General features: G+C 44.0%; 1 protein-coding gene across 1 annotated transcript; it reads left to right on the top strand.

The window, feature by feature from the left end:
• The first annotated feature begins 131 nt into the window (after positions 1–131).
• LOC117476152 (NLR family CARD domain-containing protein 3-like) lies at positions 132–25,951 on the top strand. Its single transcript, XM_034122531.1, has 13 exons — positions 132–295; positions 1,255–1,380; positions 14,109–14,216; positions 15,081–15,188; positions 18,170–18,248; positions 18,388–18,613; positions 18,758–20,603; positions 20,689–20,780; positions 20,820–20,862; positions 21,468–21,641; positions 24,034–24,180; positions 25,224–25,270; positions 25,359–25,951. The coding sequence occupies exons 2-13, from the start codon at positions 1,355–1,357 to the stop codon at positions 25,946–25,948; spliced, it is 3,486 nt and encodes a 1,161-aa protein (XP_033978422.1). The 5' UTR covers positions 132–295; positions 1,255–1,354; the 3' UTR covers positions 25,949–25,951.

Consider the following 25,951-nt stretch of genomic DNA (forward strand, 5'->3'; position numbering starts at 1 on the left):
ATGTACAACATGTAGAATTATTGACAATAAAGCTGACTTTGACTTTGAATAATTTAAAAATACAAATCAATGTTTAAATACTAAAATTAGAAAATAAATAAATAATATATGTGGAAATGTAAACATTAGTAATTAAAGAAAACAATAATGTGAAAATACATCCAGGAATAAATGAAGAGAAAGTTCCTCCCTCTGCCACCAGAGGGCGACACATCCCCTCGTTTTGAAGTGCTTCCTGTTTGCTGTTAAGTTTCACTTCGTGCTCCTCGTGTCGCACCTTCTGCTTCTCTCTAAGGTTTGTAACTCTTTGTGACTTTAGAGCTTTTAGAGACAACTCTTATCAATCATTGCTCAGAGAATAAGAACAACTCTTTGTGACTTTAGTTACTTCAGACTTTAGAGTAAATTCAGAGACAGACTTTAACCCTCTTCCTGTTTTTACCTCAGCTGAACCTGTACACAATAACTATAATTATTATTATTATTATTATCAATCATTACTCAGATAATAACTCCACACAGAGACCCTCTATTTCATCTGATGACTTGCTGTCCATACTACTGTATTGTGTGTGTGTGTGTGTGTGTGTGTGTGTGTGTGTGTGTGTGTGTGTGTGTGTGTGTGTGTGTGTGTGTGTGTGTGTGTGTGTGTGTGTGTGTGTGTGTGTGTGTGTGTGTGTGTGTGTGTCGCCATATTCACTGAGATATTTAAACATTAGTAATTAAAGAAACCCATAATGTGAAAATACATTATCCAGGATTAAATAAAGAGAAAGTTCCTCCCTCTGCCACCAGAGGGCGACACATCCCCTCAGCCTCATTCACAGGAACACTGTTTAATAAAACACATTAAAAACTATAGTAAACAGAGATAGGAGTACAAGAGCATGCCATTAAACTAGATTAATAATAAAGGGTAACATTTATAAATATTGGAAACAGAAGTTGTGATACAAAGAACTGTAAAAGTATAAAAGTATTATCATCAAAATATAGTTAAAGTAGCGACAGTAAAAGTAGTGATTGTGCAGATTGGTCCATTTCAGAATAATATATATGATATGTTTTATAATGATTGATCATGAAAGTGTTCTCAAAGCTGGTAAAGGTGCAGCTAGTTTGAATGACTTTGTATACTGCAGGGTAGCTTGTGGATTTACTCCAGGTGGAACTAAAGTCTGATTTAACACTTGATTATATTTCACATCATTCATCCACATCTGTGAAGTAACTAAAGGTATTCAATACATGTAGTGGAGGAGAAGTACAAAGACCTGGACCTGGACCCGGACCTGGACCTGAACCTGGACCTGGACCTGAGACCTGCTGTTTGTCCTCAAAGAGTGACCGCTCAATGGAGCCTCAATCTGCTGATGGGGGGTAAGAATAAAACCTAAAATCCATGTGAGATAAAGTCAGTTGTTGTCTGTGTTAAAGCTTCTCTGTGTAACCTTCAGGAAATCCTGGTTATTAGCGACGTCAGTGGGCGTTAAGTGAACTGCAGTTAGCATCCTGGGTATCGGCCCAAACCGTGACGTGACATTACAATCATATATCACATTTAGAATAACGCCACTATCTGAAACCTGTCTGTAAAACATCCATAATACTGGCCTGCTGTTTCCAGATGACTGTATCAGCTAACGTTATGAAGCAGCTATAGGCGGCGCGTGAGGCTCAGGTTTGGGAAGGCTAAAGAACTGTTTTTACCTGACGCTGCCCGCCTCCGGCGTCTATCGTTTTTGCAACCCAGTTTAGATTTAACCACGCCTACTTCCTCATTACGCAACCCGTGCCTCTCGAGCCGCATGTGGCTCTTTAAGCCCTCTGCTCTGGCTCCCTTGAGCTTAGACAGAAATAAGACGGAAATAAAATACAAATATTTGTAGGACTATTTATATTTTGTTGCACGGTTGAAAATGTTTCGTATTTTGAGGTGATACTGTGACACATACACATTTAAAAAAAACGGTTTTAATTAGGTCAACTAAAATATGCGTCATATCCTGCCAGCGCCTTTTCTTGCAGGCGAATAACCTGACCCCCGGCTCGATGAGCGAACTAGGGATAAATCAAAGAAAATAAAAGTATGGGAGGAACACAGAGGGTTTAATTCTGCATGGACAGAGTTATCTGCTTTCACAGCAAACGATGCTGGCTTACCGGTATGTTTGATATGTGGAGAGAAGTTGGTGCTGCATCCTTTACGTATTGGAGGAAAAACACAGAAGAGGAAGACAGCTGACGATCTTCATCATAACTCAATCAGTTAAAGGTCCCATGTCATGGCCATTTCTACTGATCATAATTCCATAGTTGAGGTCTACTAGAATAGATTTACATTGTTCAATGTTCCAAACTCACATTGGTTTCTCATACAGCATCTCTGTAAAGTCTGTGTATTCACTCTCTGTCCTAAACGGCTTGTTGGAGCTCGTGTTGGCGGGACGTTGTGCGGCTCGCTGCTGTGAGGAGCGGACAGTGTGAGCTGGGTTACTGGTGTCTTTTCCTGGTTGCTGCGTGGGGTCTGCGGGACGGCGGGACTCAGCCTGAGACAGCGGGACGCAGCGAGGCCCGGCCCGGGCCGAGCTCGGGCCGGGCCGGGCCGAGCTGCGTCCCGCTGTCTCAGGCTGAGTCCAGGCTGAGAAATCCGCGGAGTTGCAGCTGAGAAAAATAAGGCTGAGTGTGTGTGTGTGAGGAGCTCCGGGGATTGGGCCATTTGGATCGTCGTTACGTCACTTGCAGCGACGTGCAGTCAGTGCAGTCGGGGGAGGCAGAGCCTCACCTGCCATACTCCAATGTAACGGAAAAACAACTAATGAAAAACTAAATAGTAATAATAACAAAATGTCTCCACTGATCTTGTGTAAATGTGATTTCTGTTTGATTCCAATCGCTTTTTATAGTCAAACTCAGCTAATTGGCCGAGCTCCGCTACGGGAGCGATGAGATGTGAGGCAGGGACGAGCTCTGCCTCTCGTAAGCCCACAGTAACTTGCTGGAGCGCGGGCACTAATTTAGCGCGGGCACTTATTTTGTGAGCGCGCTCAAGCCAGTTACTGTGGGGTGAGGTGAGGCACAGATGAGCTCTGCCTCACCTCAGAATGCGTCACTCCACAGAAACTGTCTGGAAAGCGGGCCCTCAGCGCATGCCTGTTCCCATCTCACTGTAGGTCACCAATGTTTGTAGATCCCTTTATTATATTTATCCTTACATAAGTTAAAGTATAATCTTATCAATTGAGTTCTATTTAGTAGTAATTTTCAAGGGACACAAACATATTGTTTTTTAAGTTAAAGAAACATTATATATTAAGTTTCTTTTAACTAATAATTTGTGTTAACACTGTACATATAAAGATCAAGTATTGTTGACTTAAAAATGTTCATATCTTTTCAACTAGCTATTTTGTTAGCACAGTACATATGAAAATCAAATATATTTAACTTGAATATTTTTATTATCTCTAAATAAAAAACTTTTAGCTGTATAAAACGCGACATGAATTAAAAACGTCAATTGATTAGTACTCAAAACATTAACATTAACATTGAGTAAACATTCAAAAGCACTTTAACACTGACAGTTTAAATGCAAATCACTGTTTTATTAAGTGACAATATACAAAACTTTACACATTATAGCAAATAACTCTTTTAAATTAAAAAAAAACCTTAAAAACAGTGCTCGGGCTTTGAGAAATATCTGTGTGTATTTTAACCATCACTTATGAGTGAACACAATTTTCAGGAACAGTTCTGCGTATTAATTTAACACATGGACCATAAAGACCCAATACATATAAAAGTATAAAACAACATCTACAAACAGTCCTTCAACTTGAAGCTGAACAGTAACACATCTGTAACACATCTGTAACACATCTGTAACACATCTGTCAATGCAATACAGAACACAGATGTGAAGCAGCAGGATGTAAACAGAGGAGAACTGTGTGTGTGTGTCAGTGTTGTAGTCAAGTCACCAATTCACGAGTCCAAGTCACTCTCGAGTCACCACTCTTCGAGTCCGAGTCCAAGTCCGAGTCACCCAAGGAGTGTCCGAGTCGAGTCCGAGTCCGAGTCATCATTACCTGTGTTCGAGTCCGAGTCCAAGTCCGAGTCACCCAAGGAGTGTCCGAGTCGAGTCCGAGTCATCATTACCTGTGTTCGAGTCCGAGTCCAAGTCCAAGTCGAGTCCGAGTCCGAGTCATCATTACCTGTGTTCGAGTCCGAGTCCAAGTCGAGTCCGAGTCCGAGTCATCATTACCTGTGTTCGAGTCCGAGTCCAAGTCCGAGTCACCTAAGAAGAGTCCAAGTCAAGTCCGAGTCCCAAGTCTTCATGTATTAATCTTCATGGATATATGTGTTGAAATGTAGCTGCTCCTCTACATTGCTTTCATCCTGTCATGTTATACTAATCTGTCTATTGAACTGCTGTGAAGCCAGTTTGGCTACAAGTCTTGTAATAGGTGCTATACAAATATAAAGCTTATTACTAATATTAATATTATTATTATATATAAATAAACTATATTTAAAATGAGTTACCTTTTAGAGAAGTGATTATATTTGTATGCCAATATTTTCCTATGGTAAAGATTTCGTTTTGCACTTTTATTTTGATAGTAATAAGATCGGGACTCTTATTTTGAAGGAACTTTTACCGGTTAAATCGGTTTACTGATGAAGATTTAGCCCCAGAAAGCACACGGCTACTTAGCATGCAAAATGACGTCATTCTGCATGCTAAGTAGCCATGTGCTTTCTGTTATCGGCTGAATCTGTATGTATTGATTAGATCACGTTACTCTGATGATAGTGTTCAGCCTATATGTCTGAACTCGATGTTTAGAGTAATGTGTTACGGAGCCTTCTCTTCTATATTGTTTCCACATAACGAGCATTTTGCTGCTCTTTTCCAATGTGGAAGCAGAATGTGTGAAAGCATACAGCACGATGCGGGGTGTGTCTCTAGACATCTTTAGACTGGAACAGCGGGGCCCAGTACGTGAACTCGCCTCGCAGCCGGTGCACACGCCAGGATAGAGGACATCAGACTCCAGAGAAAACTTGCTCGAGTCCGAGTCCGAGTCCAAGTCGGAGCGTCAATGTACAAGTCGAGTCCGAGTCATCGTGGGGGGAAAGATTCACGAGACCGAGTCCGAGTCCAAGTCATCGTGTGCGAGAATTCACGAGTCCAAGTCCGAGTCGCGTCAATCAGTGCGCGAGTCCGAGTCGAGTCACGAGTCCCGAAAATCGGCACTCGAGTCCGACTCGAGTCCGAGTCCAGGACTCGAGTACTCCATCTCTGGTGTGTGTGTGTGTGTGTGTGTGTGTGTGTGTGTGTGTGTGTGTGTGTGTGTGTGTGTGTGTGTGTGTGTGTGTGTGTGTGTGTGTGTGTGTGTGTGTGTGTGTGTGTGTGTGTGTGTGTGTGTGTGTGTGTGTGTGTGTGTGTGTGTGTGTGTGTGTGTGTGTGTGTGTGTGTGTGTGTGTGTGTGTGTGTGTGTGTGTGTGTGTGTGTGTGTGTGTGTGTGTGTGTGTGTGTGTGTGTGTGTGTGTGTGTGTGTGTGTGTGTGTGTGTGTGTTTGATTGTTAAAGTGCAACTTTGTTGGTAGTATTACACGGCCAAAAGCTCATTGTTCAGGCTCAACACCCTGGGCTTCAAGTTCTTCAAGTTCCCCTCATCCAGGCCCATCAACACTTTCTGGGTGAAGTCGAAAGTGTTGGCCAAGTCTTTTGGGTAGCTCAGATGCAGGGCAAAGGTCAGTGCAAAAAGCAGGATGAATGCGTCAGCCAGTGTGGGGAGTTCGATAACTCTGATCCTCTCTGGGCAGAAGAGCGTGGTATCTGTTGACCTGGCACTGATCATGAGAAGTCCGACCGCGATGTCCTCTATGTCTGGATCATCAGACTGCTCCACCTGATGACAAGAACAGATAAACGTTACCCATTACCCCAAATTGCCTTGGCTATCTCAGAAATCTGTTTTCTAAAAAATACATCAGTGACATATCACATCAAATAACCTAAAATTATTTGTTTGCATTTTTTTATCAAATGGGCCACAAATAATTTTTTTTCTTTTTGACTGACCCCACAGTTTTGTTTTTATGAGCCTCTACCAAATGGTCGAGCTGGCCTTTTATGGTAAAAGTGCATTTTCAAGAATCATCATATACAGTATTTGTACGCATCAAACTCAAATAAAACACAAACTGAAATACATTTGTTTCTTTTATGGAAAATGAGCAATATATACAACCAGATATATTCATAAAAGATCAATTATAATTGTAAAAAAAAAGAAAATGGAAAAAAGTAATGTAAAGTGTTTTTCATAATAAAAAAAAGACTTGCTCATCTTACTGTAGATGCTGAATTGGCCTAACAAGAAACCACTGGCCTAACAGCAAATGTCTACATCCTGTGTTGGCCTAATTTACTCATCTGTGTGCAACTTTGGGCTGAATGCCATGCATGAAAGGTGCTATATCAATTATTATCGCTCTTTCACTCAGACTCATAAGGCAGTACTAGATGTAGTAATATTGCCATGAATCTAGCCATTTATTTACCATATTTTATTGGAAAACATCTCTGAAACTCTGAAAAAGTCATATTGCTAGTTTACCATAAAAAGCCAATTCCACCGATTGGTTGAGCATATTGTTTAACCCTTGTTAAAACTTTTTTTGTGCATCAAGTTATCTAAATATGTTCAGTAAGTGCTCTGACACTAAAATGTGTCATTGATATGGTTACCTTACAAAAGTTGACCAAAAATAGTGATTTCTTCAGATTATTCGAACCACAGTGACATCTAGAGGTTGTTTTGTGCATAACACGTCAACCAGATGGTAGAGCTGGCTGAATCAGATGGAGTTCAACTTCTTTTTTCTAACAAGATATCAAGACACAAAATGTGCTCTACCAAATGGTGGAGCTGGCAGTTAAAGGGTTAAGGAAACACCTATTAGCATTGCACAACATAATGTTACAGCCCCAGAAACTTCAGCCTCCAAAATAACCAATCAGTTGACATAAATGCTTTCTACAAAAAACCCATTTATAACCTTCATAAGGGTAGGATTTATTGTATCACTGTATTAGACTGTGTTACTATTAGCTAGTTGTACCTAATAAACTGGCAACTGAATATATATTTACAGTATAATCTCTCCCTACTACACATACAAAAATATGGGGAACACTAGAGATTCTTTTGTATTGAACACTGATGCTGTAGGAAAGAAAGCCCTCTCTTAATTGTATATTTTATTAAATCACGTGAGCCCATTTTTAACACTGAAACCTAAAGAGCTTTCAAATAAATCCTAAAGTAGTAAAGTAAAGCGAGATTATATTCAACGTATCCATTGTGTACCTTACAATAATTACAATTCTTATGGCAATATTCAAACCTTGGAACTAGAACCTGAATGGGAAGTGAGCAACACAAGAGATAATGTTTGAGTAATATAACCTCAGTGACAGAATCAAGCTTTGATGACACCAGGACAGTTCATACTTTAACTAAATCTATCATTTATTATCATTTTTTCACTACAAAAATTCAAATAATTGTCTTCCTGCGATAAGAGCTCCTGAAACAATGTCACAAGATAAACTATATTTGTTGATGATCTGTCACATACATTCAAAACAGTTATTATGCTGACTTACATGCCTCAGAAACGTGGAGTCATCTTCATGCAGATATGCAGAGCACGGAGGACAGCAGCACGTCGGACATGGACGTCACCTTGCTCCTTGAGTGTGAGAACATATCTTTCTTTTACTTTGGATGCTAAACAGTATAGCCACACAACAATTGATATCACAAGAAAGGGCTCTTCCATGACTGAAGAGATGACCATTTTGACAAAGATAATGCACTCTAGTATGAGAATAAAACACCAAGAGGCATAACCGACTCACCTGGAGGTCATAGGAGACGAATAGCTGATTCAGAACTTCAGCTACCTTCCCTTTGCTTGCCGCCTTCTTCCTGAACAGGCTCTGAAGACGGGGGGCATGTCTATCCAACTCCGCATAGAAGTGGTTCTTCAGGTTGAGGTTTGTTATCCTGTGAAACTCTGCACAAATCTGCCAACATATAAAATGACTATTTAATTCACAGTACAATGTACATGTGGACTGAAGGCAGCAGAGATAAACACAAACATAACATGCTAAAACTGAGTAAACATGTCAAAGTTATCAGTGACAAAGGCACACAAAATAATTATATAGTGGTAATAAATACAATATTTTCACCTGTGACTCCATTTTCAAGGCAGGCCAGCGTTCCAGGATCTCTCCAACAGGTAGCTCATCATTGATGATCTCATTGCGCCGCAGGGCAAAGGTAGTCTGCATTAACTTTTCAATCAAGGGAAGGTTTTTATCACTCCTCGTAACTTCATCTACGATTTGGAGTCTCACTCGCTCAAGGCTTGTACCATCTTCACCCAGTGGGAAATTAGGCAAGACATTCACCTCTGCCCTCTTTGGTCTTTTGATGTTAGAGTCAGATTGAAGAAGCCATATATCTGCCAGTTGCTTCAGTTTCCTAAAGAGAAAAAACATTGAAGGTTAGCTGGGTTGCAAAGTTTTCACAAAATGATCTGAGAAACACTATTTTCGAACCTAAAATGGCGGCAGGAGGCGCGCTTTTCTTCTTTTTTGTTACCTGTCTGTGCATGTTTTATTAGCTTGGAGGCATAGAGGATTTACGTTAATTTGATCCACTAACGTTGTAACCGTGCGTTCTGAATGTTTGTAAAAGCAAGCTAACTTGAAACACTAGACTATTAATCTGTTAAACCGGGCAGCCCCCGGTACCAGGGCTTTTTGTTCACGAACTTTGTCTCAGGGCTTCTTAACATTTAAAAACCTATTAATGCAGGGTTGCCAACTTTGGGTACCTGGCTGGAGTGAGATTTTGATATCATGGGTTTAATTCGGTTTAATTACACATATGCGCACGAAATGACTGCTATCGTGTCAGCAGCGGGACCTTAGCATATATATAGGATATATACAATATACACAATAATGGACACAGACTATAAAGGGCACACAGTTTCATTCACTAATGAAAGTCAGACATGTTTGTTTCCACTGTTTTATTGTGTGCCTGTCGCGATAAGCAATTCATTGACTTATCGTACGATAAATAAAAATGAACTCAATAACTTTTCTGACCTCGATAAATTGCCATTTACATGAGGATGTGACTAGCAGTTTGAAAGTATGTACTTGAATTATTATTATATATTATCATTATGTCAGTGGTCTAAAATGGTCATACAACGGTGCCGACAATATTATCGTTTATCGCAATCATTTCCGGGAAAATGTATCCAACAAAATAAATTATCGTGAGAGGCCTATACATGAAACACACACACACACACACACACACACACACACACACACACACACACACACACACACACACACACACACACACACACAAACAAATCTACAGACTTACTCCAAACTGCCACATATATTAATTAACACACTCTCACTCTCATGTACTCTTTGCCTCTATTTTGGCCTAGTAGAACAATAAGCAGCAGACTTTTACTTTTTATCATTTCTCCTGGATCTCAGATCTGCGCATGCGCCATGCGGGTCGGCAGTTGCGGCTCCAGAGTATTGGTGTTGGGTAATCTATGGTAGGGCTAACCCATACAGTGGTGGGGCTCAAGGCTAACCCATACAGTGGTGGGGCTCAAGGCTAACCCATACAGTGGTGGGGCTCAAGGCTAACCCATACAGTGGTGGGGCTCAAGTCAGTATTCACAATGTAATTACATACACGCTCCCCCCCGACAGTGAAACGCCACGCGTGAGGTTTAGATGATTTCCCTGTCTCAATCCAAATTGAACTGTATGAAATAAAAAGGCACATTTGTCTTGTAATAAATAAAAAGGGCGACCTGGAGCCAATCCTGCAATTTCCCCACAGGTGAAAGAGTTGACATGTTGAAGACCCAACCCCTGCAGGGGGGTCTGGGGGGATTATCCCCCAATAAAATACAGATTCTGGTACTCTCTTGAGTAGAAAAATAAATACATCTATTACTACACGACATATTTAAAAAAATGAATGCCATTTTAGTTTTGTGTGACTTTGTTCTGAAAGCTGAACCTGCTGCTCCTCACAGAGAGAGGAGGGAAGAGGCTGAATGACTTTACATTGTGGATAAGGGTGCATAGCCCCCATTGTTCTGTGTGTCCAAATGAAAGTCAGCCCACACACCTATCATCAAACCGTGGGGTCTTATTTCATTACGTGTTGATTTCTATCAACACAAGATAGAGAAAGCAATGGAAAAAGAAAATCTCCAACGAGGCGTTCTGGGGCAGCATAGACACGTCTTTTCTGTGCCAGAGTTTTACTCCCTACAGGGTGTACTTTAGGGTTTGTGACTTTGCAGACTGTTTACACGCATAGAAAGCTACATAACACACAAGGGGACGGGTAATAACCGGAAAAGCATGACATGGGACCTTTAACTCTTTTTAGGGTGCAGCTATATGTTTTATTTATTTCAAAGTGGGCCCATTTGAATTATATTCATTTTGCCGCGGCGGTACCACGATGTTACGAAACTCTGCCTCCCAACTTTTTCTCGTAAAAAATAATTTTACTTGTAAAAAGTACATTATCCGTACCGGATACTAATTTCAGCCGAGTTTTAGTCTCAACCCTACTTCAAATACTCGCTATTTCACTCGGGCAGCTCTTAATTTCCAACCCGCGGCTGGCTAGCTAGCTCGCTAACATGCTAAAGATTTCCCTAAAACTAACTAACGTTAAATATGAAATATGCATCAAAAATGGTGGCGACAGACCGTCTGAGACAGAGACTAACGTTAGATGATTAATTTGCATTGTCCGCATGCGTGTTACATACAATGCCGAGGCTGACGCATGTTATCAATTTAATGCAACGGATTATTCAGAGTTTACAAGTATTATTTAAAGTTGAAGTTTTTGTAACTCGTCTTAATTTGTTGTTATGGGCAGTGGGTTCACTCAGCATGATAACATTTGCCCTCAGGACTCAAGGTACTGCACTCAGATGGCTCCAGTCCTACCTCACTGAACGATCCCACTTCATCTCCCTTAGAGCCTTCTCAGTGGCAGCTCCTAGGCTGCATCTCAGGTCGATTCAATGGAATCCTTGCGTCCCTCACTTGCGTCGTTTCCCTGCGTTTAGTCCCTCCCACCAGGAAGCATGGAGAGACGCAAGCAAACCACGAGAAGCAGGGAAATGAGTTTTAAGAGCAATGGGACGTCCTTTCCTCCGGAGCGTCACGTGAAGCCACGTCCGTTTGTGATGACGCCGCACAGCTGATCGTCTGACAGCAGCTCTGTCCCCGTTGTTTTCACAAACACCCCCGCCTCTGTTAGTACACATTTACTGACACAAACATTTGTATTATCTGTTGTAGACCCAAATACATTAAATAAAAACTCATTCTCAAAAAAGATAAACGCCATTCTTAAAATGTATAAACGAAAAAAGCGATCATGAAAATGTTTCCAATAAATGAATGAAATGATTTTTGTCCACTTAGTTGTTCAGATATATCACATATTAGTAACTGAATGATGCATTCATTGAAACAGAACACGGTATGAACTGAGGAGTGAGTCCCGTGAGTTTCATGTGTTTTCTTCACTCCGCTGGGAAACTGCTCTCATGTCAAGAAGCATCAGATCAGTGCGCTGCATCGTCCAATCAGTGAGCGATACACAGTAAGGGGGCGGGGCGAGTGTCTGAGGATTTCATCGGAGGATGGTCTGGTGGTTCATTTCAAACCTTTATTTAACCAGATGGTCCCATTGAGATCATAGATCTCTTTTTCAAGGGAGACCTGCACCTCGGTTATCGCTCCTCGCTCCTCGCTCCTCGCTCCTCGCTCCTCCATTATCGCTCCTCGCTCCTCGCTCCTCGCTCCTCGCTCCTCGCTCCTCGATCCTCCGGCAGAAATAAGCGCCATGGGACGCTACTCAAGATGGCGCAGACAAATCAACTTCCGGTGAGACCGAGGACCGAGGAGCGAGGAAATGAAAATAACAGACCTAGATTCCACCGGGTCCGTCTGCGCCGCGTTGCGGTTTTGGTCCGGCCTCCTCCGGCGTCATACCCTACCAGGCGCGTTTCAGAAGCATTTCAGAAGCGGAGCGTCTTGCCTGCCGGCTCGCAGTTTTTGTTGATTTGGGCATATTTCCTGGACAGGCTACTTTGTACAGACAAAGTTAATAATAACTGTAATATTCCAGTTATAAACGACATGAATCAAAGACGTGTTGCTGTATTTTAGTGGTAAAAAAAAAATGCCATAATTATTCTATATATATAATTTACACAGTGCCTGTAAACCGGAGGAGAACGCTGGCATTTCTCCTCCTACTTGAAAGACTACGGAGGGATAGGGTCTGCAAAATTAGTTTGTGTGTGTATATATCTATATATCTATGCTACATATGCTCTGAAGGTTCCACTTCCTGCCTGCCCGACCTTACGTTACGGCTGCGCCGCGATACAGGATATAGGATTCGATCCTAATTTTAGAGGAGCCCTGCGCCGAGCCGCTTCTGAGCCGTAACGCGCCGCGTGTGGTGGAATAGCACCCATTGACTAGAGTGGCCGTGATCGCCGTGATTGCCGTGAGCACCGCGGCGCAGCCGTAACGCGCCCGTAACGCGCCCGTAACGCGCCCGTAACGCGCCCGTAACGCGCCGCAGACGGACCCGGTGGAATCTAGGGCTTAGCCTTTCCTAGCTTACAGTACCCACAACCCCTGGAAGCAACCAACAGCTAGCTAGCTAACCTTAGCTTAGCTTACAGTTAACATGTTGCTCTGGGCTAGTAGAAAGCAACTGTTAGTTATTTTCGATGTACTGTAAGCTAGTCAACTATCAGCTCAGGTAGTATTTTTGCTACGGTAACATTAGCGAGCTAACTGTAACTTAAATCTGCAAACAGAAAGCTCAGCACTTAACCGGCCAGATCAGACCGGAGTCTGCATGAACTCGCTGTTATCCAATAAAGACAGATGTTTTTACGTTAGCTTCACACTGCTGGCTGTAGGGCAGCTGAAGAGAGGACAGGCACTTTGTAGATACACTTCACGTCTTCACAAGTCCTTTACATAGAGAGCAGCTGATATAGGACACTCGAGAACGTTTAAGTTTTACATTTTAATTACAGTCTGTTCACACATCAGCAATACAGATGGATTTATACTAGAGGTGTAACGGTATCCGTATTCGACCTGAACCGTCACGGTTCATGCAGTCACACGACGAATACGCCTTTTTTTATGAGTGGGGAAAAAGTCTGTCACTCAGGGCAGTATCCATTACACTATATATAATCCAGGGGGCGGTATTGCGCCTACAAGCTGTTTGCCAGCCGCCCTTAAACAACAAATGAAGAACAAGAAGAAAACAAAACGAACAAAATACAAGAAGAAGAAAAATGAATATGGCGATTTCAGATAACACACAGGAGCTAGAACCCACCTGCTTCTTTGAAATCAGCTGTGTGGGAACATTGCTGGTTCCCTGTGGACTCCAATAACGAGCCAATAGACATGAAAGCCATGAGACCAAAATAAATAATGGAAGCTATTTCCATATATAGGCTATGCGCCTTTGAAACACTGTCTTATTATTTATTTTGTAATATTTTCAAGACATTCTTTTTAGTTTTACAGCTTGATGAAAACGTTTTGTTTGACATCAGCCATTATAGATAATACGGCCATCTGAGTGTGTGTGCTACGGTTTGGGGTTTGTTTTTAACTGTGTAATACAGTTCATTATTCAAAATGTTAGAGTTCCTTCTTTTTATACTGAAACTTGCACTACTGTTCAAAAATAAATAACAACAACCTTGGAATTATGCATTTGGGACTTTATTTAGCTTTTTCTTGTTGTACCGAACTGTGAATTCTGTGAACCGTGACACCCCTAATTTATACCACTACATGGTTATATAAAATGACTTTAAATTAAACATATATTTCATCATTTTTCTCCAGCGTGCCAATGTATGCATCTGTTTCTGTTTCAGGGTCCAGCAGCAGAGACCAGACTCTCCCAGCTGTCTGTCCCTAAAGAGCGACCGGTCGAAGGACGACTTCATGAACTTTAAAGGACGACCTCCATCTGCTGATCAGAAGTAAGCTGTAACTCATAGTAAGAGTCCGGTTATGATAGAATAAAACCAGTTTGTATAAAGTGTTGTCAGACCCCTCCTCATGTCCAAAGTGTTTAGTTGTGAACGTCCACACTGGGAGGGGCAGTGAAACTCCATCTGAAAACTCAGGCTGTCCAGAAGCTGTTCCACCATCTCACAAACACTTCTGATGGAGGAGACTGAGCCTTCATCAAAGTCACAACCAGCTCTACTGCCAGGTGAACCCTGACCCCTGCTATGGTGCTGGAGGTGGAGCTGGGGGGGTAATGGGGGCTGGTGTAAGAACTGTCCCTAGGTCTTTCCTTTCCTGATGAACAGCTGTTAGCCAGCTGCAGAGTCCAGTGTCTATCCACACAGCCACGTTTCAGGAAGACCAGAATGAAGGATGGACAGAATCCTCTGGTCTTCAACAGTAGCTGGAAATAAATACAGTGAAGGAAATAGTTATTTGATTCCTTGCAGATTTTGTAAGTTTGCCCTCTTACAAAGAAATGAACAGTCTATCATTTTAACGGTAGGTTTATTTTAACAGTGAGAGTTAGTGAAAGGGCCTACTTATAGACAGCCGTAACATGGGTTTCTTCCCGGACATGTACAGAGTGCCTAGTGATGGACCACTACGGCCACTTTGTATACAAACTGCCTGATGCCGGCAGGAAGCGGCCGGGGCGCTTATTTGATCTCTTTATGTATTTAAATGATTATGTGTTAATGCCTATGTAAAGCACTTTGAATTCCCTCTGTGTCTGAAATGTGCTTTATTAATAAACTAACTTTAATCTTACAACAAAAGTAGTCGGTATGAAGTGAAGGCAACGCCAATGTATGCATCTGTTTCTGTTTCAGGGTCCAGCAGCAGAGACCAGACTCTCCCAGCTGTCTGTCCCTAAAGAGCGACCGGTCGATGGGCGCCTTCTTAGACTTTAAAGGACGACCTCCATCTGCTGATCAGAAGTAAGCTGTAACTCATAGTAAGAGTCCGGTTATGATAGAATAAACCCAGTTTGTATAAAGTGTTGTCCGACCCCTCCTCATGTCCAAAGTGTTTAGTTGTGAACGTCCACACTGGGAGGGGCAGTGAAAGTCCATCTGAAAACTCAGGCTGTCCCTAGCGATGGACCACTACGGCCACTTTGTATACACATTGCCTGATGCCGGCAGGAAGTGGCCGGGGCGCTGCACCAACACGCTTTTGGCTGTTGGGGGTGCTACGTGCATGCGGGCCCCGTACGCTTCAAGTACCCCGAGTCCACTTCGTGGGACCCCTTATTGGGGGCTAAAGGCCCATTCTGCCCCAAAACTCCCACTTCGCCCCAAAATGCCATAACTCAAGGCCGGTTTCGCCCAAAAGTCCCGGAAATGGCTGGGCGCTCCTAAAACACCCAGACCCAGAGGGGTCCAAAGCAGGTGTGCATGGCCCCCAAACGTTGTGGGTGTGATCCAGAGGGCCCAATGTGTCCCTGGACCAAGTTTGTCGGCCATGCAAGACTTCTAGAATTTTTTAATTGTCCAATTCACTCCATTTTCACACCAATAAATCATAGGGTGGCCAAGATAGCACAGTCCAGGTGTCACCTTCCTGTCTCAATGCATTGTTGAGATACAGTACTCTACACTTCAAATACCTGAGACAATGCAGTTATGTATTTGAAATGTACAGGCTCATATCTCCCATATGCCAAGGGATACATGCACGTGACTTTAGGTAAGTCACCGGTGAGGCACCCTCTCTCAATGCACCGACTTTCATCCAAATCAGGGTAACTTCAATGTTGAGCTACTGTCTTCTGTCTCCTTGCAGAGTAACACCAAAGCATAATGTTTCCACCTCCATGCTTGACGTGGGGATGGTGTTCTAGGGGTTATAGTCAGCATCTCTTCCTCCATACACGGCGTCTCCAGTTGATGCCAAAGATGGCGATTCTGGTCTCATCTGACCACATCACCTTCTCCCAAGCCTTCTCTGAATCATTCAGATGTTCATTGTCAAACTTCAGACGGCCATTCATGTTCCTTCTTGAGCAGGAGACCTTTAGGCGCTGCAGGATTTGATCCATTATGGTGCGGTGTGTTACCAATAGTTTTCTTGGTGACTGTGGACCCAGCTGCCTTGAGATCATTAACAAGTTTCTCCCGTGTAGTTCTTTGCTGATACCTCATCTTTCTCATGATCATCAATACCCCACGGGGCCAGATCTTGTGTGGAGCCCCAGACCGACGGCGACTGATGCCCATTTTGTGTTGCTTCTATTTCTGAATAATGGCACCAACAGTTGTCTCCTTCTCACCAAGCTGCTTTCTGATGGTCTTGTAGCCAATCCCAGCCTGGTGCAGGTCTACAATATCACCCTGAGGTCCTTAGACAGCTCTTTAGTCTTGCCCATGGTGGAGAGGTTGGAATCTGATTGATTGATCTGTGGACAGGTGTCTTTTATACAGGTAACTAGTGGATATTATGAGTAACGAAACTGTGTCTCAGGGCTTCTTAACATTTAACAACCTATGAATGTGTCATACCCACTTAACGGGAAGAAACTCAGCTAACTGACGATACGAAACAATTTTTCCGAAAACTAAACACAAGTCTCACAAGAAGCGTCTAAATGGGAATGGACGCTCACATTGCCTTTAAATGCCGCCGACATGGACCGATGCGGTGCTTCCCTGAGCGTCAAATACCGCCGCCGATGGGAATACATTGCAATCAGTTGAAAGCTCTTTGCGTCCGTTTATGAAGCTGAAGGAGCCTCGGCGCGTCCCAACTGCACGCCACGGGACCCTGACCAAGCGTCGCTCCTGGACGTTCAGGGAGTGAGAGTGTGTTGGATGTGAAGTGCTTTGTAACTTTGACCCGCTTGACTGAATTCACAAAAAACAATGAAGAAAGAGTTATCTCTGGGCTGCTTCGCTGCCAGCTGCTCCCCGTGGCGTATAGCCTCTACTTCAACATCAATGCATACGATATATGCTGTATTGAACCAATAAACTAACACAAACTAACTGTATCACTATAACATGATGATGATGGTGATGAAGAATGCATCTAACGTTCCGCTGTTCATTATAATACAAAAACAGAGCATTAAACAAACCATCATGCTCTTACTTTGAAATCATGCAGAAATGTCGTCATCAGCAGGCCATCACGTGGTTTCCGAAAATAAACGAGTGACACGAGTAGATTTTAGTCGAGACCGGCGGAAAGTATGTCTCAAAACTCCGTGTGTGTAAAAAGACGATCCACAAGCAGAGATTTGAGATCCGCAAGCGCATTTTTGGTCGACAAATACAAAATGGATTCACAAATGCCTGATCGAAAGTTGTCAATGTTAAAGAGATATTCACAGATCTTTTTTTTATTTGTAAAAATATTTGCAGATCCGTTTTACATTTGCAAATTTATTTGAGAGTTTGTAAATCTTTTAAATGCATTTGTGGATGGTGTTACATTTACAAATCACATATTTACACACGAATTATTTTTCTGTTCACACAAATAATGATGAGACATGCCCATAGTGGGTAAACTTTCAAAATCAGAAAGGGATCAAATTATTACTTCCTCCACTGTATTCCTGTAGTGCAAAGTTCCCGCTGACGCACAGGACCACCAGCCTGTTCCCCTGTCCTCCTTCACCCTGAGTGTGTCTCTGTGGACGCACAGGACCACCAGCCTGTTCCCCTGTCCTCCTTCACCCTGAGTGTGTCTCTGTGGACGCACAGGACCACCAGCCTGTTCCCCTGTCCTCCTTCACCCTGAGTGTGTCTCTGTGGACGCACAGGACCACCAGCCTGTTCCCCTGTCCTCCTTCACCCTGAGTGTGTCTCTGTGGACGCACAGGACCACCAGCCTGTTCCCCTGTCCTCCTTCACCCTGAGTGTGTCTCTGTGTGGACAGACATAATGTGAGCTAATGCTTCATGGTTCCTCCACAGAGGGGACCAGGAGAGCTCGGAGGTTCCCGGTGGTCCGTCTGCCCAGCAGCATCAGACACAGCTGGACTCCATATTTACGGTGAGTACATGTACTACAGATACTTGACCTCTCTTCTGCTCACAGTCATCTCCATGCTGCACTTTTAGAGAGTCAGTCTGTCTGGATCTGATGTTTGGATCCATGGTTTATAGTTTGTGTCGTTCATGTGATGTTCCAGCTGCTGGAGGACCACATCGTCACTTTTGTGAAGAGCGAGCTGAAGAAGATCCAGAAGGCTCTGAGTTCAGATTACCCAGAAGGCTTAGAGAGTCAGAGTGATGATGAGGAGGTGTTGGAGGCTGAGGATGAAGAGCAGAGGAGGAGCAGAGAGGCATTTGTGAACATCACACTGCACTTCCTGAGGAGCATGAAGCAGGAGGAGCTGGCTGACCGTCTGCACCGCAGTAAGAGGGTTTCTATAGAGATGTAACACTCTGGATAAATGTCTCATCTGCTGATGTCTCTAGAGACCAACATATATCCATATTTTATTCAGAGAACCAGAGTTACAGTGGGACCACATGATCTTTTGTTGTGTGTTCTTTCAGGAACTCCTGCTGGAGTGTGTCAGCGTAAACTTAAATCCACCCTGAAGGAGAGGTTCCAGTGTGTGTTTGAGGGCATTGCTAAAGCAGGAAGCCCAACCCTTCTGAACCAGATCTACACAGAGCTCTACATCACAGAGGGGGGGTCTGCAGAGGTCAATGATGAACATGAGGTCAGACAGATTGAAACAGCATCCAGGAAACCAGGCAGACCAGAAACAACCATCAGACAAGAAGACCTCTTTAAAGCCTCACCTGGAAGAGATGCACCAATCAGAGCAGTGATGACAAAGGGCGTGGCTGGCATTGGGAAAACAGTCTTAACACAGAAGTTCACTCTGGACTGGGCTGAAGGCAAAGCCAACCAGGACATCCAGTTCATATTTCCATTCACCTTCAGAGAGCTGAATGTGGTGAGAGAGAACAAGTACAGCTTGGTGGAACTTGTTCATCACTTCTTCTCTGAAACCAGAGACGCAGGAATCTGCAGGTTTGATCAGTTCCCGGTTGTGTTCATCTTTGACGGTCTGGATGAGTGTCGACTTCCTCTGGACTTCCACAACACTGAGATCCTGACTGATGTCACAGAGTCCACCTCAGTGGATGTGCTGCTGACAAACCTCATCAGGGGGAAGCTGCTTCCCTCTGCTCGCCTCTGGATAACCACACGACCTGCAGCAGCCAATCAGATCCCTCCTGAGTGTGTGGACATGGTGACAGAGGTCCGAGGGTTCACTGACCCACAGAAGGAGGAGTACTTCAGGAAGAGATTCAGAGATCAGGAGCAGGCCGGCGCCATCATCTCCCACATCAAGACCTCACGAAGCCTCCACATCATGTGCCACATCCCAGTCTTCTGCTGGATCTCTGCTTCAGTTCTGGAGGACATGTTGAAAACTGAGGGAGGAGAGCTGCCCAAGACCCTGACTGAGATGTACATCCACTTCCTGGTGGTTCAGTCCAAAGTGAAGAACATCAAGTATGATGGAGGAGCTGAGACAGATCCACTCTGGAGTCCAGAGAGCAGGAAGATGATGGAGTCTCTGGGGAAACTGTCTTTTGAGCAGCTGCAGAAAGGCAACCTGATCTTCTATAAGTCCGACCTGACAGAGTGTGGCATCGATATCACAGCAGCCTCAGTGTACTCAGGAGTGTTCACAGAGGTCTTTAGAGAGGAGAGAGGACTGTACCAGAACACAGTGTTCTGCTTCGTCCATCTGAGCGTTCAGGAGTTTCTGGCTGCTCTTCATGTCCATCTGACCTTCATCACCTCTGGAGTCAACCTGCTGGCAGAAGAACCAACAACCTCCCAGCAGTCTGAAGTCTTCAGACCCAAACCTACACCAACAACCTCCTGGCTGCTTAAAGTCTTCAGAGACAAACCTGATCTAACACATCTCTACCAGAGTGCTGTGGACCAGGCCTTACAGAGTCCAAACGGACACCTGGACTTGTTCCTTCGCTTCCTCCTGGGTCTTTCACTGCAGACCAATCAGAAACTCCTACGAGGCCTGCTGACACAGACAGGAAGTGGCTCAGAGACCAACCAGGAAACAGTCCAGTACATCAAGAAGAAGATAGAAGAGGATCTGTCTGCAGAGAGAAGCATCAACCTGTTCCACTGTCTGAATGAACTGAATGATCGTTCTCTAGTGGAGCAGATCCAACAGTCCCTGAGTTCAGGAAGTCTCTCCACAGAGAAACTGTCTCCTGCTCTGTGGTCAGCTCTGGTCTTCATCTTACTGTCATCAGGAGAAGATCTGGAAGAGTTTGACCTGAAGAAATACTCTGCTTCAGAGGAGGCTCTTCTGAGGCTGCTGCCAGTGGTCAAAGCCTCCAACAAAGCTCTGTAAGTACAGATAATTTGATTTAGTGAATCAGTTATTAATACACTGCTGTCTCCTGAATAACTGTTGTCCTCATCGTCTCTTCAGGCTGAGTGGCTGTAACCTGTCAGAGAGAAGCTGTGCAGCTCTGTCCTCAGTCCTCAGCTCCCAGTCCTCCAGTCTGAGAGATCTGGACCTGGGTAGCAACAACCTGCAGGATTCAGGAGTGAAGCTGATGTCTGCTGGACTGGAGAGTCCACACTGTGAACTGAAGACTCTCAGGTCAGAGCACAGAACAGATTGACTTAGCCAGCAATACAAGTTAATACCAACATCAGCCATGTTGTTGTGGTGTGGGTATACCATCACTCACATCTGTATCTTTGTAATGCAACACGTTCACATGCATGCATCATATTTTGGTTAGCTACATTCAACTGACGTTACTTTAGCCAGAGCCTTAGCTAGCTTTGTTTTAGCAACCAACATAAATAAATGAATCAATGTAAAACCGACAATCAGTGCCTCTGTTCTATATATTTGTAGCGCACGTCTGCAAAAGGGTTTCGTTTTTATTTAATACAAAAATTAAACATCTTAAAATCTCTAATTTCTGCGTCTACACAGGGCTTTCACGCTGCCCTTTAATTAGCTGTTCTGAAAAGACGGTCCCTGGTTAAACCTCTCTTATATTTCTTTGAACCATCAGCTCCAGGTACGTTAACCTGCCTCTCTCAGCTCAGGATTTCTTAATGTCCATTAATTCAGGATTTTCAGTGTAAAAATATTTGAAATGTTACTTTTCACTTGCATATCATACCTTATCCAATGGGATTAAGTGTCAACACAAATGTTGTTTCTCTTTTTGTTCATTATGTTCTCTTCAGGCTGAGTGGCTGTAACCTGTCAGAGAGAAGCTGTGCAGCTCTGTCCTCAGTCCTCAGCTCCCAGTCCTCCAGTCTGAGAGAGCTGGACCTGAGTAACAATGACCTGCAGGATTCAGGAGTGAAGAAGCTGTCTGCTGGACTGGAGAGTCCACACTGTGACCTGAAGACTCTCAGGTCAGAGCAAAGTACAGTTTGACTTAGCCAGCAGTAATAGTCAATACCAACATCAGCAATGCTGTTGTGGTTTGGGATCACCATCATGGATATTATCATTGTAGTGAAACAAGACACAATTCACAAAATGATAATTAGCACAGACTTCTTTAAAGCCTCTACAAAGAGCTTCATTGTTGTTGATTTGGCACAAGTGTTAGACCTACAGCACTCATTTGGGTAGTTTCAGCCGAGCACCTCCTAGTCTGAGGCCGAGGTGGATTGCTCCATCCGTGTTGGCTGGGAGTTTCGGCCCAAGCGAGGAACTTCAATAATCTCAGGGTCTCATTAACGAGTGAGGGTCAAATGAAGCGTGAGATCAGGGGTCTCAAACTCGAGGCCCGGGGGCCAAATCCGGCCCGCGACTTCATTTTATGTGGCCCCGCAAGAGCTTGCAAAGAATATAATGCGTTTATTATACGGTTACATGCTACTTTACAGAAGCAGGTTGCCCATAAACTACATGTCCCACAATGCATCTCGTTTTGTGACATGCGCACTGAAGAGACTTGCAATTATTTGCCCTGGACTTCTGCTTTCAGACGTAGTTAATTACTAAGTTATTATCCTATCCGATAATAATCCAATTCAGAGACAATAATGTAATATAATGAATTATTTTATATATATATAATATATTTATATAGTTACAACCGGCCCTTTGAGTGCAACCTTTATGCGAATGTGGCCCGCGATGAAATTGAGTTTGACACCCCCTTGTTAGTCTTACCAGGAGCACGAGGTTCTGGAGGGTGTGAATATCTGGGTTTAGTCCGTGGGGGAGTGCTTAACTGCGGGGGCCCGGGGACTCATGGTGTGCAAGGTTATGGAGGAGTGCCACTGTTAGGGACTCATGCTGGAGGTCTCTAGTCCGTCCTTTGGGGGTCTGTGAGCCGCCACATAGAGACTGCATTTAAACAGATTCACCAGTTTATAACATTACTTTAGCCCTGATCAGAGCCCTGTTTTCTGGGTAAGATAGCGAGGTGCTGTACCCTGGGTCTCTGGGTCTATGGGTCTCTGAGACCCTGCTAACAGCAGTGACTCTGCTGCCTGCATTTAAACAGATTCACCAGTTTAAGACTGCATGACAACATGCATTGTAGTTCTGGCACATGTTCAGATTCTGCTATTTCTGCTGAAATAGCACAATGTGAACTACCAGTTTTCATTAAATGACTCTGTCTCCTGAATTAAAACATTTCCCACGACTTTGACCACTAATGTACCCATGATTCAGACACTTATTCCTGGGTACATGTGTTATCTGTTCCCCCCTGGGTGTGTGCTAGAAGTTAAAACACACTTAAAACCTCCTAAATTAAAACATTTCCCACGACTTTAAACACTAATGTACCCATGATTCAGACACTTATTCCTGGGTTAATATATCATCTTTTCCCCCTGGGTGTGTGTATGTCTGCCTGTGAGTGTGATATGCTGCTTAAAGCAGTGATTCTGCTGTTTTTAGCTTCTTGTACATTTAACAAAATAAATATGATTAATATGTACATTGTTCTGTCTATACTGACACGTTCATGTCCATAACTCCGTATGTTTATGTCGTCCAATGTACACTGTCTAAAAACGACAATAATGAGTGAATTAAAACATTTTGGCCGCTCATAGGCGGCCTGCCATGCGCACCTTGAGTCCCCGGGCCCCCTGACGTAAGCACACTGCCTTGGACAAAACCCGCATGTGCATAACTGCCAGACAAGCGTGCCCCTGGTAACCTAAAACTATGAAAAGTGTCTGAGTGTCAGGAGTCCGCAGTTGGATGCTTAAGGGCGGACGGTAGACCACCACAAAATCCACCCCTGCGTTAGATGGACAAGCAGTTTGTTGCAGAGTCAGCTGAGCTGGAGGCAAAACTCTCTATTTACCAGTCCGTCTACGATCAACCCTTACTCACCGTCATGAGCTTTAGGTAGTCACTGAAAGGATGAGATCACAGAAACAAGCAGTCTCAATGGGCGTCAGATTAAAGCTTCTTCTGTGCAGTGACTGGGCTCAGAGATTGGGTATTTCCAGCCTCAATAGGCCACACTGTGAGCGTCTGAGACGATCTACCTGGTGGTGTTGGAGGTCTGATGTCCAAACTGTAGTAGAGTGTCAGCTGCAGATCTTCTTGTAGTCATCTCTCTGTGTCTTTGTTCACATTATTCTCTATTCCTTTGTTTGATGATCTGTTCATATCAATAAGACCCTTACCATGGCTGTCCAGTTGACTTGTGAAGCAGTGACTGGAGTTTTAGGTGTAGAGATGACCCAGAGGTGAAGCAGTAATAAGCCCCCCCCCTTCCAGTCCTGGACCCTCAGATGATCTGACGGCTTGTTTGTGTGTCTGCAGGCTGTCAGGCTGTCTGATCACAGAGGAAGGCTGTGATGCTCTGGCCTCAGCTTTAAAGCACTCCCATCTGAGAGAGCTGGACCTGAGCTACAATCATCCAGGAGACTCAGGGGGGAGGCTGCTGTCTGCTGGACTGGACACGCTCAGGTATGGAGAGGCACTCATTCTGATAGAGGAGGTAGAAACTGGCTCCTATGACCTGAAACAACCAGAGCTGATAGACCCTGACTCTTCAGCTTTAAATTCAGAATAAAACAACTAAAGAACAGAGAAGTATAAAAGGGATTAGCAATCTGAAATGAAGACCAAAACAGAAATATGAAGCGCATAGTGAACCAATGAGAAAGCAGCAGTTAGTGGACCTATCAGATCATTTCACAGACTAATGGTGCGTTCACAGAGAGAGAGAGAGAGAGAGAGAGAGAGAGAGAGAGAGAGAGAGAGAGAGAGAGAGAGAGAGAGAGAGAGAGAGAGAGAGAGAGAGAGAGAGAGAGACTCTCTCGAGAGAGATAGCTCTCTATCTCTTATCGCCGCTCTCTCTCTCTCTCGCTCTCTCTCTATCTCTCGCTCGCTCTCCTCTCTCTCGCATTCTCTCTCTATCATCTCTCTCTTCTCTCTCTCTCTGCTCTTCTCTCTATCTCTCTCTCTCTCTCTACACCACCATCGCTGATCTATCTCTCTCTTATATCGCTCAGTAGATGCCCCTGACCCCTAGAGGAGGTGAGGTCCCACAGACACAAGGTTATAAAGGTCAGCATATCATCATGTTAAAATGTGCCTAAATATATTACACTGCAAAAAAACTAAAAAAGAGGAGGAAAAGAAGTAGCTCCACGACTTGTTTTATTTTTTGAAAGTAGCCCTCACCCTAAAGGTTGGAGACCCCTGATCTAGAGGCTCTGGTAGATACTATATTAACATACAGTGATGTAATTGTAATAGAGGTTTCAAAATGCTAGTGAAATCAGGACATACTGATACTGGTTAGTGAAACACATGAATGAATGCTCTGGTGTTCTGACTCACAGCAGTTACAGGGTCACGCACATTTGACACTCAATCCATACAAATGGGACCTATCTGCCGTCTTTGCATTGGACTTACATGTAACGGCGATGCGCCCGGTGTGAACGTACCTTAACTGACCAGTGAGACATGTTTCCATGCTGACCCCCCCCCTCTGCTTTCAGCCTGGAGCCTGCTGCAGTCCGGTTCTTGAGGCCAGGTCTCAGGAAGTGTAAGTGTGTTTTTAATCATGAACATCTTCACACTGGGACATCACAGGGACTTTAGTAACCTTTAATACCTGCTGTGTCTCTCATCAGATTCCTGTGGACTCACACTGGACTCAAACACAGTGAGCAGAAGACTCACACTGTCTGAGGACAACAGGAAGGTGACACGTGTGAGAGAGAAGCAGAACTATCCTGATCATCCAGAGAGGTTTGACTCCTGGCCTCAGCTGATGTGCAGAGAAGCTCTGACTGGTCGCTGTTACTGGGAGGTCGAGTGGAGAGGAGAGGTTACTATATCAGTGACTTACAGAGGAATCAGGAGGAGAGGAGGCAGAGAGGACTGTTGGTTTGGAGGGAATGATCAGTCCTGGAGTCTGAGCTGCTCTGATAGAAGTTACTCTGTCTGTCACAATAACAGAGGAACAAAGATCCCCTCCTCCTCCTCCTCCTCCTCCTCCTCCTCCTCCTCCTCCTCCTCCTCCTCCTCCTCCTCCTCTGATAGAGTAGCAGTGTATCTGGATCATCCTGCTGGCTCTCTCTCCTTCTACAGAGTCTCCTCTGACACACTGACCCACCTCCACACCTCCAGAGCCACATTCACTGAACCTCTCTATGCTGGGTTTAGGTTATGGTTACTTGGTCTCCCTGCCTCAGTGTCTCTGTGTTCTCTGCAGGAGTGAGAC

Source organism: Trematomus bernacchii, unplaced genomic scaffold (genome assembly GCF_902827165.1).
Source record: "Trematomus bernacchii unplaced genomic scaffold, fTreBer1.1, whole genome shotgun sequence".
Lineage (NCBI taxonomy): Eukaryota > Metazoa > Chordata > Actinopteri > Perciformes > Nototheniidae > Trematomus > Trematomus bernacchii.